This window comes from Penicillium macrosclerotiorum, assembly GCF_028827735.1.
Source record: "Penicillium macrosclerotiorum strain IBT 26536 chromosome Unknown utg000008l_segment0_segment0, whole genome shotgun sequence".
In the NCBI taxonomy this organism is placed as follows: domain Eukaryota; kingdom Fungi; phylum Ascomycota; class Eurotiomycetes; order Eurotiales; family Aspergillaceae; genus Penicillium; species Penicillium macrosclerotiorum.
The window spans coordinates 1774463-1788169 of record NW_026643087.1 but is presented as its reverse complement, the minus strand read 5'-3'; the positions used below and the strand labels follow the sequence as shown (position 1 = coordinate 1788169).

The window sequence follows — 13707 nt, the reverse complement described above, 5'->3', positions numbered from 1 at the left end:
AAGATATTGAATAATGGGAAATCCAGTATAGACGGTTGAGTTTTATATATTCGCCAGTCACATCCGCGAGAATGGTTTTCGTTTAGAAACATCCGAAGGAGGGGCGTGCTTTTGCAGCTAACGTTATCCTGACTATATACATTTTCGGTAGATGAACCACAAATCAATTTCGCATTCCATTAGAATCTTCAATGGAACCCACGTCCTTTTAGATTGAACAAACATGTGCAAACAAGGTCAACTCGAGGATCAGTTTATATCACGTGATGTTGCTTGATCCGATGTCGGCTTCATTGAGTTGCAGGGCATGCGGACGATGGAACGACGATGTGACAGCGCAATTGATGGTGAAATGAACGACCATCAATCTTGAGATACATCATTCTTTTCAGAGCAGATGTGGATTAGACCGTGTGATATTGATCGATCATTGTTTTGGAGCGACACCATTCCCAGGGTCTAGAGACGGACTTCGTAGATCCGCCCCGCCGCGGAACGTTCGAAAAATAATAGATGCGGTTGATCACCATAAGTTTGTCCCGTCGCTGAAGGAGATATCTCATCTTGACCGATAGATCGGGTCTTTCATTCGGATTTCCATTCCCATATCTAGGCCTGTCTCTCTTCGTCGCAATTCCGCTACTCTCGGGTATCTCAAGTAGTATGCAGCACCAACCCCAATGTCCCCGCGCCGCATCGGCGCATACCCCGCCATTGCCGCCGGATATTTCTCAAATAACGATTCATTGGCTCGTAGAAATCAATCCGGTGAGTGATGGAGGATTTGCCGAGAAGAATTAGAGGATGATGGAATTTCAAAGATTTAAAATGGCCTCGAGGGCGTTGTATGACTCTTAAGGTTGATCCACTTCAGGTACGGTCCACTTGTGACTCGATTTCTCTCCCCCGCCGGATCTCTTTTTTTTTTTTTTTATACTCGAGATACCCTCCCAACCTCGCCTCCCAACCACCTCTCCTCTTCTCCTCTCACTCAAAATGCCAACTCGGCAAGAAGTCTCCTACTTTGGGGCGGGTCCCGCTCCTCTGCCCACCAGCGTCGTCGAGGCTGGCGCGCGCGCCTTCGTCAACTTCAACGATTCCGGACTCGGTCTCGGCGAGATCTCGCACCGCTCCCCCACCGCCAACAAGATTCTTGAAGATGCTAAGGCCAACCTCACCTCCCTCCTCGACATTCCGGAAAACTATGAAATTCTCTTTATGCAGGCCGGTGGCAGTGGCGAGTTCAGCGCTGTCGTCCACAACCTGGTCTCGGTCTGGGTGGAGCGCCGTCGTCGCCGCGCAGAGGCCGACGTGCTGAAGGCCAACCCCGGCGCGGAGAAAGCTGCTGTGGATGAGCTGGTTTTCCAACGCTTGCAGAAGGAGGTGGATGAGGAGCTGAAGCTGGACTACCTGGTGACTGGATCCTGGTCACTGAAGGCTTCTCAAGAAGCTGCTAGACTGGTCGGGTCCAAGTACGTCAACGTCGCTCTGGATGCCCGCAAGGCGAATGACGGCAAGTTCGGCACCATTCCGGCGGAGAACACCTGGTCCTTGACTCCCACCAAGAAAGAGGGCGGCAAGGGCTCTGCTTTTGTCTACTTCTGTGACAACGAGACTGTCGACGGTGTCGAGTTCCAGAGCTTCCCCAAGGTGCTAGAAGCCCAAGGCCAGGATGCGGAAGATGAACGTCTCGTTGTGGCCGACATGAGCTCCAACTTCATCAGCCGAAAAGTTGATGTCAGCAAATACGCTGTCCTTTTCGTAAGTTGTTGCTGTTATCCCTAGTCCACAGATGTCCATTCGACTAACAAATCTTACAGGGTGGTGCCCAGAAAAACATCGGTGTCACCGGTATCACTATTGCCATCGTCCGTAAGGACCTACTTCCCCCCTCAGACTGCAACCCCTCCCGCCGCGCTCTTGCATCGCCTGAACATTGGCGGTCTTCCCGGTCCCGTTGTCCTGGACTACGCCACTATCGCCAAGAACAACTCCCTCTACAACACCCTCCCGATATTCAACCTCTGGATTGCTGGCCAAGTCATGGCCGACCTCACTGCGGCCTTCGGTGCCCAAAAAGTCAGTGGACAAGAACAGATTGCCGACCACAAGGCAGCTCTTATCTACGGGGCACTCGACAAGTATCCTCAGGTGTACCGTGTTGTCCCCGACAAGAGCGTTCGCAGCCGTATGAACATTTGTTTCCGGGTCTGCGGCGGAGATGATGCTAAGGAGAAGGAGTTCATTGCCGGTGCCGAGAAGCGCCTGCTTCAAGGTCTCAAGGGCCACCGCAGCGTTGGCGGTATGCGTGCCAGCAACTACAATGCCGTTCCCCTGGAGAATGTTCAGAAGCTAGTGCAATATCTGGAGGACTTTGCCTCGACCCAGTAAGCTGCCCTGGAGGCAGTGGCGTTGATGATGGATTAGCGAATTCAACCAGGAGCTTTTTATTTTTCCTTTTATTTTTATGTTCGGATATCATTGGGCTATCGACTCGGATGGCAGACCAAAAAAAATGTTCAGGGCTGTTACGACTATTCAACATAACTCCATGGCATATGCTATGTGCTGCAAGAAAAATAATATGATACAGATGATGACAAGGGAGTCCTTTAAAGTTTCCAAACAGCCCATTCCTTCAGATCCAGCTCCTTGATAATTCCTTGTAGTGGACCTTGAATCTCCCTGCCCTGCGCCCAGACCTTCGGACCAGCCATGTAACTGATAAAGCCTTCGGGGCCTGATACCAATATGAGTTTGTTCTTACCAGACTCGACGGCGGGACTGGTGGACTCGATGAATTGCGAAATATCCTTCTTCCCAATGAATCGATTGTCTTCGTCTAAGTAGTAGTCCACCGTGATTTGTCCCGGGTATTGTGACTTGAGCGCCTCGAGCTCTCGCACAATGAGAGAAGAAGCTTGATTCTGGGAGACTGCAGGGACGGCCTGACTCTCCGAGGCACTGCTCTTAGAAGAACCAAACCAGCCCCAGAACCACGACCCGGTGGATACGGGGCCATTCGGCGTGTCACTTACGCCCCCGAGACAGTCTTGTCTTAGGCGACTCGCCCAGAGAATATGTATCCTTGGTCGGTTTTGGGTTGTTGTCCGGTTCAAAAGAGAATATCCAGCCTGCAAGGCCGGTGCAATTCCCGTCCCACCCGCAATGAACAGGATCTCTTGAGTCTCTTCTGGGATGGAGCATTCGATCTGTGGTCCTCGCATTTCGATGTCTGCACCAATTTCCAAGCTATGCAGATATCGGGAGACCTCTCCAAATGGGTCTTTGCGGATGAAAAACCGCAGGTATCCCTCGTTCTCCTCATCCACGGTCAATGATGTCGCTTCGGTGGTAGGCAAGGGGGTATAGTCTCGACCGATCTGGAGTTGCGGCTGCTTGAACATCACACTCCATACGCCGGTGCGCCAGGCGTCTTCGTAGACATCGTAGTTTTCGTCGCTATGGTATCGTGGCCGCAGGGTGAACACACTGCTGGTCGAGGAGACCGCCTCTCTGGAGACAAGGCTGTATTTGGTGAACGTCTCTTGGTTCAACGTAGCCGATCCAGGTCCTTGGGAACGAATATAGGCGCCGGCGCCGGCTGCCACGGCGCTCACAACGACGATGCCCAGCCAGCGGCGAGATTTCGGAGATGCGGGCGGAGCGGCGGACGGGGTTGGGGTCGGGGACGGGGACGTGGATGCGTACCGGGCAGGGCGAAGCGCGGCGGATCGCAGACCGGAGCTGCGCCGGCAGCACAAAGTAGGAATTGTGGACTTCATGGGATGCGCATTGGAAGCGAAGTGTAGCGCGGGGAATTTGGGTTGCGCGGAACCGATCGACGGAATCTCATGCCCCCTTGGCACTGGACGCTTGGCCTCGTCTACCCGCTCGGGGCTTTTCCCAACTTCCCTTCCTTTCCCAACTTGGGTTCCTCGATCCTTGTTGGCTGTTCTACGCTCCGAGAGATGGAGAGTCCTGCCAACCTCTATTGATCCAGTCGATTCGCTCTCTTGACCTCGATCCCTCAATCCCTTCGCTCCCTTCTGTCGCTGCCCCGGATTATTTTCCCGCATCCTAGACAACCCTACCACAAAGAGAGAATGTCGAGCAGCGCATTCCCTCACGACACTCGAAATGGCAATCTCGCCGCTCCACGAGACTCTCTAGAGCTCGCCTCTCTCGCTTCCTCCTCGCCGGTCTCTGTTGCCGGCTCCTCACGGTCGTCCTCCCCCGATGGTATCTCGTCCTCGCGCAAGCTCTCACTCGAGGATGAGGATCCTCTAGGACACTCTCACGATGATGGCTATCTTGAAACTGGGCATCAACGGCCTCTCCGATCCTACTCGATCTCCTCCGCATTCGATTTCGGCCGGAACCTGTTTCCGCTATCACAAACCCAGGCTGGCTACGCTCCCCTGGGGACCCCGTCAGGACTGGATCGGGAAAGACTGGATGGGTCCTTGGAACGAAACAAGACGTTGACATATTTGAATGGTCTCTCATTAATCGTGGGTCTGATCATTGGCTCGGGCATCTTCTCGTCTCCAAGCCAAGTGAATGCGAATGCGGGGTCACCAGGTGCCTCGCTCATTGTCTGGGCTGTAGCCGGTTTGCTGGCCTGGACAGGCGCAGCTAGCTATGCGGAACTCGGCGGCGCGATCCCCTTGAACGGCGGCGCGCAGGTCTATCTGTCGAAGATCTTCGGGGAACTATCGGGTTTTCTCTTCACATGGTGCGCGGTCCTCGTCCTGAAACCGGGATCTGCGGCGATCATCTCGATTATCTTTGGGGAATATGTCGTGCGTGCATTTGTAGGCGCGGACATGGAACAAATCAATCCGTGGATTAACAAGGGAGTCGCACTGGGGGGTCTTTTCGCAGTGACGCTTTTCAACTGCATCTCGACCAAGATGGCTACCCGCATTGGAGACCTGCTCATGTTTTTCAAATTCATCGCTTTGCTAGGCGTTACTGTGACTGGTATCGTGGTCGCCGTGACCGGCATTTCCTCGAAAGGAAGTGCCAATGACGAATGGAAGACCCATGGCTGGTTTGAGGGAACCAACACTGAAATATCCGACTTCGCGGTGGCGCTGTATGCGGGGCTCTGGGCTTTTGATGGCTGGGATAATGTGAGTAATCTATTTGTAGCCCTCGCCCTTCCCCCCCCTTTTTTACAGATTGAGGTCTAACATTGCTATTACACTAAGACGAACTATGTCACGGGCGAGTTCAAGAACCCAAGCCGCGACCTGCCGCGTGTGATCCATACTGGCATGCCGTTGGTCATTTTGTCCTACTTGATGGCCAATGTTTCGTACTTCCTGGTACTACCTCACTCTACCATCGAAGCTAGCAACACTGTCGCCGTCCAATTCGGCGGGAAAGTGTTTGGCCCCGTCGGCGCTCTAATCCTCGCCCTGGTCGTGTCAGCCAGCTGCTTTGGCGCCCTTAATGCAACAACTTTCACCAGTGGCCGTCTCGTCTATGCAGCCGGCAAAGAAGGGTACCTTCCATCTTTATTCGGGACTCTTGGTTTCCGTGGCTCTTCCGCATCCCCTCCTCCTGCAGGCAGCCGCCTTCGCCGTGCCTCATGGGCTCGACGGTCTCTTTCGCGCGTCTTTGGCGACGCATCTCAACTTGGATATACTCCAATCAATGCCATGGCTTTCAATGCGGCGCTAACAGCCGTTTATATCGGCGTTGGTGAATTCAAAACTTTGGTCACATTCTATGGCGTGGCTGGTTATACCTTTTACTTCCTTACTGTGCTTGGCCTGATCGTCCTACGCATTCGCGAACCTCGCCTTGAGCGTCCCTACCGCACTTGGATCACTACCCCAATCATCTTCTGCTGCGTCAGCCTGTTCCTCCTGAGTCGTGCTGTGATTGCCGAGCCCCTCCAGACCCTGATTGTGGTTGGGTTCATCATCACCGGCGTGCCGGTATACTACTGGCGCATCTATCAACGCGATGGCTGGACCGGCCTCCCGAGCTTGAAATTTTGGAACTAGTGCTCTCGATAAAGCTCCTCTGATCTTTCTGTGCGTTATCATTGTTTTTATGATTTGATACCCATGCATATATAACCTCGGTGTGTGGTAAGAGAGGCGCCATGATGCGCCCTTTATGTCTTTTGCCTTCTCGAGCTTCTTGTCCTTTTCAGCTTGCTATTGGCGTACGATGTGATGACAGTGGCTCTAGCACCCGGTGCATTTCAACCATTTATCTTCTCGACTGTTTTATTATCTCTATTCGCTTGGATGGCCTTTCGAATGCCTTATAATACTAGATTCACAAAATAATCATTTAATTTTTTGCATGAAATATGAATATTCATATACAATTATACCATATCAATTGCTGAACTATCATGCTGTCATCACAACGTTATTCCCCTTTTAGCCCATCCCAGACATTAGCCCGCACAAGTCGTGCCGGTTGCTCCGCAAGCGAATTTTCATTCGCCTCCGCAATAAATCGAATCCCAAAGCATTGGTCTGATGGGGAATAGATCCGGGTTGTGATGACTGTACGACCATTCACAAAGACTTCTAATACGCTTTTGTCGAAGAAGGCATGGACGTGGAGTGTTTCTTCGACTTCTTCACCTTGTTCATTGACAAGTGTAAATAGTGTATGTGGCGCAGACTCGTATCCATGGTTAATCTCCTTGTCTTCCACAGGCGGTCGATGAACCGTAAATGTTTCATTGCAGGGGTCCCAGGCGAGAGTTGTGCAATGTGAGAAATCTGGAAATCATGTCAGTCTCAGTAATATACAAGAACAACTTATTGCATGTTATGAATCCATACCGATATTGTGCGCGATCTCAATGCCCACCCGTTGGCACAATTGACCAACAGAAACTTCGGCCTCTAGTTCCCAGCGGTTTGTTAGGGGCAAATTGGAATCAACTGGCGAGGCTAATTTCGTTGGGAAAGGCAAATCTTGAAGCTCTCTAACTTTAGCTCCTTCGCGCAAATTCGCAAGTCGTGACTCTGGACTGATCCCCAGTGTGTGAATCGTGAATGTATCTGGGTGAGCGGGATCGCGCATGACCTCGATGGAGGTAATGGACTCCAAGGGCGAATTGCGTGCCTTCTTAACCCTTTCCAGAGACAACAATCGGATCACTCGAGGAAGAGAAATCATACCACTCCAACCTTGACTATGGCGAGGTCCATCAGGTAGGTCTTCTTCAGTAACCCAGCCATAGACTATCCGCTGGGATGTTTGCGCATCCCAAAAGGAGTTGGCGGCATACAAGCAGCCATGGTCAAATATTCCGCCAAAATTATACTTGCTCAGCGCCTCATCATTGTTTTCTTCTGTCGAGTTGACGGACATCCATAATAAAGACCGCGCTGAGCGTCTTTCGCGGGCTGAACCAGGCCTGGTCCAGTCGGAATTTTCAGAACGCAGGCATCCCTCGGCGCCCATGATTGCAAAGTCCCGGGAATGGCCGAGGTCATTGGATAAGGTCGTGAAATTTCCCACCTCCCAATTAAGTCCGAAATCGCCAGACCAGCGGGATGGGTGGAAGTTGCTGCCCACGCTGACCAGGGGTCCCGCGTATTGCCATTGTCGTAGATCCGTGGGATTCACCGTGTAGACGAAGATGTTAGGGCCGTGTCCTACAATCCCACCGGAGATGAATCCATACAAGGGTGCTTGGCAGTTTGATGGGTGGTCCGGTTGCTGCCGGGCCCAATTTGTCAAGTATGGATCTCTCCATCCCGTTACCGAAAGACCCTGAGGTGGTCCTGGTAGAATGGGATTGCAGCTTTGACGCTCCCATGTCTTCCCACCATCGCCTGAGACCGCCAAGCTGAGCGATTCACTGCCGGTAGTATACGGCAGCGTGTAATGGATTGGAAGGTGTCTAACAGACGTGTAGAGGGCCGTCAGAGCTCCCGAAAAATTCCCATGGAGATCCGTCGCGCTTAAGCAGCCCGTGAAGATGCCACGGCAGTCATATTCAGCAGATGGGGTCAGGGCCGGCATGCTATACTTCTCCCAAGAGATAAGATCGGAAGATACGGCGTGTCCCCAGGACATATTGCCCCAGTCGTTGCCATGGGGGTTCCATTGGAAAAAAGGTGGTAGAGCCCGGTATGAGGATCATAGCCCAGGCCACAAGGATCGTTGATCCAGCCTGCTGAAGCTGTTAAATGAAAGGCTGGCTTTGAATGAGTTGCGTTGGATGCGATCTCTCCCAGTTCGCTTTCCAACGTCGATTGCGGGTGCTTGTCCTGTATGTCAGGACCTACTCCATCGAGGGAGCTTGATAGAACCGGCATGGCTCTATTCTGGCAGGTCTTGACGCATGAATCGACCTGGGTGCTGGAAGAAAAAGATCTTAAAGTAGCCGAGCTGAAATGATCTGGTTAGTGCTTTTTTTCCTTTTTTTTTCTCGTGTTCAACTTCCCATTCAGGCACGGATCGGAATGTTACGACATCGAATGCATTCCCCTGCTGCCATCGGCAATTCAACGAATGAAGCTTCTCTCCATATGGGTCCCTGTGGCATTTTTTTCCCCGATTTCCGATCTGCCGATGCTACCGGGACTTGGTCGGAGGCCCGCTCGGCGGCATGCAGCATCACAGCGGAAGATCGTCGGTGAAATCTAGCCTTCAGCCCAGTTCGCGCAATGGCAGCAAAGTGGAGACGCAGGCTTGAAAGGAAAGATAGACTCACGATCGACAGCCCCTGGATGAGCCAGCAGACTAGTCTCGGGTTGACACCTGCTCGTCCCACCATTCCAAGTACCCCAGAAACCAAATCTGGGGTGATGTGCTGGGAAAACCTCGGCGAAAATCCCCGTCTCGCCTGACTAAACGAGACCGAGAACGGTTTCACAAAAATCCGGGGAAATCTTACGCTTGATTCTGCTTCTCATGGGGAAATCCGTACTATGAGGAGCATTGAGCGAGCGGTGCATATAAACCCGCCATGAAGGCGGCATTTCAATGGACTGCCAGGCCTTGGGCCCCGGTTTCTCGACTTTCACACTGGGCCGGGTCACTGCGAATGGCGTTAACGTCGGACAAGGAGGACCTCGTCCAACCCGAAGTCGAGCATATCGACCAGTCAGGCCAGGAAAAGGGGCCTGTGAATGCACTGCTGGTCTTTGCTTGCATCGTCTTCGGTGCAGCTTCGTTCATGTTCGGCTATGACGATAAACTCATCTCGCCCATTGCCGCATTGGCCTCCTTCGTGAGCGCTCCCTCCTCCTGTCCCGAGGCCAGGGCAAGCAGTTTATTACAATGAACCTATCTAACAGCACTGTTTGCAGGTTGAGAAGTTTCAAGGGCCTAACCCGGCCACTGGTCGATATGTCCTCACAGCCCGCAACCAAAACCTCATCTTCTCCCTCCCTTTAGTGGGCTCTGTGGTTGGGGGGTTGCTAGCATCGCCCTTGAACTTTCATTTTGGCCGCAAGTGGCCCCTTGTCACCGCATATATCGTCTCTCTCGGAGGCGGGCTGCTTCAGGTCTTCGCTCCGAATCTGGGGGCCTTTGTCGGGGGACGATTTATCAATGGAATTGCCTTTGGGATTGCTACTGCCACCGCCCCTTTGTATCTCGCAGAGGTGAGTCTTCTTTTCAGCTTGATTTAATTCCGGGGATTTTGTCTAACATGTCCATGCTAGGTGGTTCCCGCATCCATGAGAGGCCGGAGTGTCAGCTCGGTTAATATTCTTAATCTGGCCGCCGGCGTCGTGAGCACCGTTATTGTCTGGGGCACGCAAAAGATCGGGGGCCATCTGTCTTACCAAATCCCGCTCGCGATCCAATCTGCGGTGCCCGTTTTCTTGGTCGTCTTAACTATTTTTCTCCCAGAAAGTCCGGAATGGCTCGTGGCTAAGGGAAACATGGAGCAGGCTCGACGCAACCTCCGCAAGCTCCGTGGCTTCAGCAACGAGCAGGTCGATGATGAGCTCCGGCTAATGGAATTATGCGAACGAAAGCATCGCGAAATGCGCGCTGGTGCCCGCTTCTGGGATATTTTCAATCGAGAGAATCGCCGAAGGACATTCGTCGCTGGTTCTTTCTACTCTCTCAACCAGATTTCCGGCGTCATCCTGTCGACAACATACACGACCGTCTTCCTCACTGAAATAGGCGTCGCTGACGCTTTCACTCTGACAATCATCGCGTCTTGCTGTACCCTAGCCGGTACGATCGCCGCGCCGCTATTTATTGACCGCGCCGGGCGACGTCCGACCGCGTTTGTCGGAATGAGTATCCTCTTCGTGATAGACGCCGTATCGGGCGGCCTGGCGTTTGACCGACACAATAAGCACGCCAAAATGACCATTGCCGCGCTATCCTTCATCCTCAATTTTTTCTGGGCTTCCTCCTTTTATTCACTCTCCAATTTAATGCCAGCAGAGATGGCAACGCCCAAACTCCGCCACTTCACCATGTCCTATACAATCGCAACCCAAGGCATCACCGCCGTCGTCACCACGCTTGTAGTACCGCAGTTAACATCTGCCGATGCGGCGAATCTCGGCGCAAAAACCTATCTCATTTTCGCTGGATGCATGGCTGCCATTATTGTCTTCATGTACTTCTTCATGCCGGAAACCCGTGGCCGCACATTCGCGGAGATCGATGAGATGTATGCGGCCAAAGTCCCGGCCTGGAAATGGCGGTCGTATCAGACTTCCTTGGAATCTAGAACAGGCGAAACGTCGACCGAGCCTGTGGGGAAGCTAGCTCCATTGTGAAAATCTATGAGCATTAATGCATTGGTGTTATCGGGCCCGGGGAATTTTAAATCTCAATATAATGAATCGTATATATCCACCAAAAAAAAAAAAGAAAAGAAACATTCCATATATATGTATACACCCAACAATATTCGCCGGATCCTCTCTATTGGCACAAACCCACGCTGAATTACAAGTAGACATCATTGCTAGGACCAGTTCCCAGGTATCTGAAGGGAGCGCAAATGGGCCTTGTACTTCTCCAGAAACGGATGATTTCCACCTCGAAAACTGCTGAACAGTAGCATAAAGTCATCTGCTAGACTCTGTGGGGTGGAGGTTGTAGACATTGATTCGGAAAAACTTCCCAAGGGGGTCATTCCGGTCCCGAATGGTGGGCTGATGTTACAGAGAATATCTGTTGCGCCGACGGCGATATCATACAACTTTTCAGTCTAGGGGAGAGAAAAAAAGAAGAATTAGCGGGGACGCTCCAACAATTCAGCCGGCTTCAGGGACAACCATACAAATCCTATTCCATGGGCTTCCATTGAGCTTAATCGCAAGGATCGACATAGTTCTAATGTCGATTCGGCGATCGAAACAGCGTAGCCGAATGTCATCTCAAGTCGCTCGGCCTGGGTCCGCAGGAGACCATGATTCAAGCATAGCAGCCAGACTCGGTTCTGAACCCACTTCTGTGCAAGAAATACGTCCGCTGCCTGTGTTTCTCGGAGCCCCATGGCCAACAGAGCGTTGCTGTCATTTGCATCTCCCTTAGCTCGGTCGAACCAGTCATAGCCCCGGTACCGCTCCGATTGGCCGATCCGAGCCAGGGTATCAAACATCGATAGCGCCTTTGTCTCGGTGAACCGCTGGCAGAAGCCGTTGCGAATATCGCATCGTCGATTCCAGCAATGAATGAAATCCTCGTCGATGGCGTCGAAGGATTCCATCAGTCGCGCTAGTCCCATCATACCCTCCGCGTCCTTCTCATTGTGCACGATGATTCCAGAGACGAGGCTATGGGCTGCATTATGTAGGAAATCATGAACAGAGCGCATGCTGAATCCGGGCTTGCCAGAAAACGTGACTGGGTGCAGGCGCTGAAGAGCATATGCTCTGGGGATTACATGTCAACTTGTCGGCTTTCGGGTCAGTCGAGAAAAGTTTGAATTTACATACCTTTCTGTGATAGATAAAACCAAATAGGTCCTTAATCGCTGGCCTTTCTCTTCTCCGGGAAGGTTGTGATAAGACTCCGGATCATTCAAACCGAGTGTCGACGCAAGATCCAACGCTTCTCGTAGACGAAGCCACGCCGCATTATGCTGATTGCTTCCAAATAAACATCCAAATAGGAAGAAGCTGGTCAAGACAGCCTCGATGGTGGGGTGTTCACCAAAGTCCGAACAGCTCCGCATTTTTGTGGCCTCGTGCATCATCGATCGGGCCTGAGTGGCACGAGACGACGTTGTTGCGTGTTCATTGATCTCAATTGGTTGAGTCAACGAAAATGCACACAGTGATAGCAGCATCGATCCAAAATGTGGATTTCTGCGATGCTCCTGGGACATCATCCGGGTGAATAGCGAGGAACGACTCAGCACTGGAACGGTCGGATGCAGTCGGTCAAAGTAGACATCAATCCATGGGATCATATTGGCTTCATTAATCGAATTGGGCCAGAATTCCTCGGTGTCCTGGCTCTCTGACGATTGCATTGACGCCACTGCCGGGGAAAAGCGCATGCCCTGGGGCTCCTGGGAAGGCATGTTCATCGCCGCGACGTCCGGCACAGGTTGGATGATGGATGGCAGGGAGGGCTTGAGGTAAATATTACTTCCGGGGAATTCGAATATCGGCACCTGTGCGCCTAGGTTATCAGGTAGCCAGTATTCGACATCCGGGCGGTCGTTCCACCCAACAACGCCGCCTGAGTGTGAGTCTAGAGAGGTCGTGTCGGCACCCCAGGCGTCTACGACCCCCGTGGGTGGCCCCGATGGTGCCAGGCCAGCTGCGCCATTCATGGGCATAGTCACCCCACCATGGGCGGGCGTCCAGGAGGACCCCGGCAGCGATACGGGCTGGCCCGTATCGACGGATGAGGTGGGCACATGAGGATGGTATTGGAAGGCGTCCTGTTTAGCAATTGGTGACTCCTGAGGATCTCTGGGCGTGATATGCGTTTGCTGCTGTCGAATTTGCGACACGCGACTATTAACGGTTTTGTCAGCGCCGTCCTGGTCATCAATGAGGGCGATGCGGGCGATTCCTAAACTTACTGTCCGGTTGGCCCGCGCTTTTTCTGTGGCTGAAGAAATGTGCAGTCAAAGCCCATCGACTGACAGGCTTTGCAGGGTTGCGACAAGCTACACTGTCCGGGGGGCTTTAGCGCGCAATCCTTCTCCCGCGACCTGGTGAAGGCGCGGGCGGGAGAGGGAGCTTACCTTTATCTTGCGGAACTTGCATTGGTCGCATGCGCGCTTCGCGATTGACCCGGGGGTTTTGTTGCGCGTGCGAATGGCGCCAGTCGGAGGGGTCGAGGACCCTGTGCTGGTGGAATCCATGGCCCGGCCTGGGCTGCTCCATCAAGAGAGGAGAGGAGATGGTGAGAGGCGGATTGGGCGTGGATTGAAGGTTGAGGAGTCGAGGTTGAGGATCCACTTTGCGACGGTTGGGTGGTTCCCCGCCCACCGCGAACGGAGAGTGTGGGTTTGAGAGTCCGAGAGAGTAAGATTGGAAGAGTAGAAGGGGTGAGGGCGGGTTTCGGCGATGGGATGAGTTGGACCATGCTGGCTCGACGAGATGCGATAGCTTCGGCTTCTAGGAGGACGTGAGATGCGTGATATATTCCTTGTCGGACCCCAGCGTCGGTGATTAGCATGTCTGATCCCGGACATGTAGACTGCCTGCAACTCCACTTGGTCTCCTCTCCACCACCACCACCCTCCCCCACCTTTGAACATGACATGAAGAG

General features: G+C 52.7%; 6 protein-coding genes across 6 annotated transcripts; 3 read left to right on the top strand and 3 right to left on the bottom strand.

Annotated features, from left to right (window-relative positions):
- Positions 1–996: 996 nt before the first annotated feature.
- Positions 997–2391, top strand: N7462_008825 (O-phospho-L-serine:2-oxoglutarate transaminase; the record flags this gene model as incomplete). The annotated part of the gene is made up of 3 exons (XM_057080539.1): positions 997–1761; positions 1821–1844; positions 1897–2391. 3 exons carry the CDS (start codon positions 997–999, stop codon positions 2389–2391), a joined length of 1284 nt encoding a protein of 427 aa, XP_056930867.1.
- Positions 2392–2612: 221 nt separating this feature from the next.
- N7462_008824 (cytochrome b5 reductase family protein) lies at positions 2613–3785 on the bottom strand (the record flags this gene model as incomplete). Its single annotated transcript, XM_057080538.1, has 1 exon — positions 2613–3785. The coding sequence occupies one exon, from the start codon at positions 3783–3785 to the stop codon at positions 2613–2615; it is 1173 nt and encodes a 390-aa protein (XP_056930866.1).
- A 321-nt stretch (positions 3786–4106) lies between these two features.
- On the top strand, positions 4107–6020 carry N7462_008823 (putative amino acid transporter; the record flags this gene model as incomplete). The annotated part of the gene is made up of 2 exons (XM_057080537.1): positions 4107–5138; positions 5217–6020. 2 exons carry the CDS (start codon positions 4107–4109, stop codon positions 6018–6020), a joined length of 1836 nt encoding a protein of 611 aa, XP_056930865.1.
- A 376-nt stretch (positions 6021–6396) lies between these two features.
- N7462_008822 (glycoside hydrolase family 32 protein) lies at positions 6397–8067 on the bottom strand (the record flags this gene model as incomplete). The annotated part of the gene is made up of 2 exons (XM_057080536.1): positions 6397–6758; positions 6822–8067. The coding sequence occupies 2 exons, from the start codon at positions 8065–8067 to the stop codon at positions 6397–6399; spliced, it is 1608 nt and encodes a 535-aa protein (XP_056930864.1).
- A 973-nt stretch (positions 8068–9040) lies between these two features.
- Positions 9041–10745, top strand: N7462_008821 (uncharacterized protein; the record flags this gene model as incomplete). Its single annotated transcript, XM_057080535.1, has 3 exons — positions 9041–9226; positions 9306–9602; positions 9663–10745. The coding sequence occupies 3 exons, from the start codon at positions 9041–9043 to the stop codon at positions 10743–10745; spliced, it is 1566 nt and encodes a 521-aa protein (XP_056930863.1).
- A 191-nt stretch (positions 10746–10936) lies between these two features.
- Positions 10937–13297, bottom strand: N7462_008820 (CeGAL family transcription factor; the record flags this gene model as incomplete). The annotated part of the gene is made up of 5 exons (XM_057080534.1): positions 10937–11182; positions 11255–11849; positions 11913–12944; positions 13013–13104; positions 13178–13297. The coding sequence occupies 5 exons, from the start codon at positions 13295–13297 to the stop codon at positions 10937–10939; spliced, it is 2085 nt and encodes a 694-aa protein (XP_056930862.1).
- Between the last annotated feature and the right edge of the window lie 410 nt (positions 13298–13707).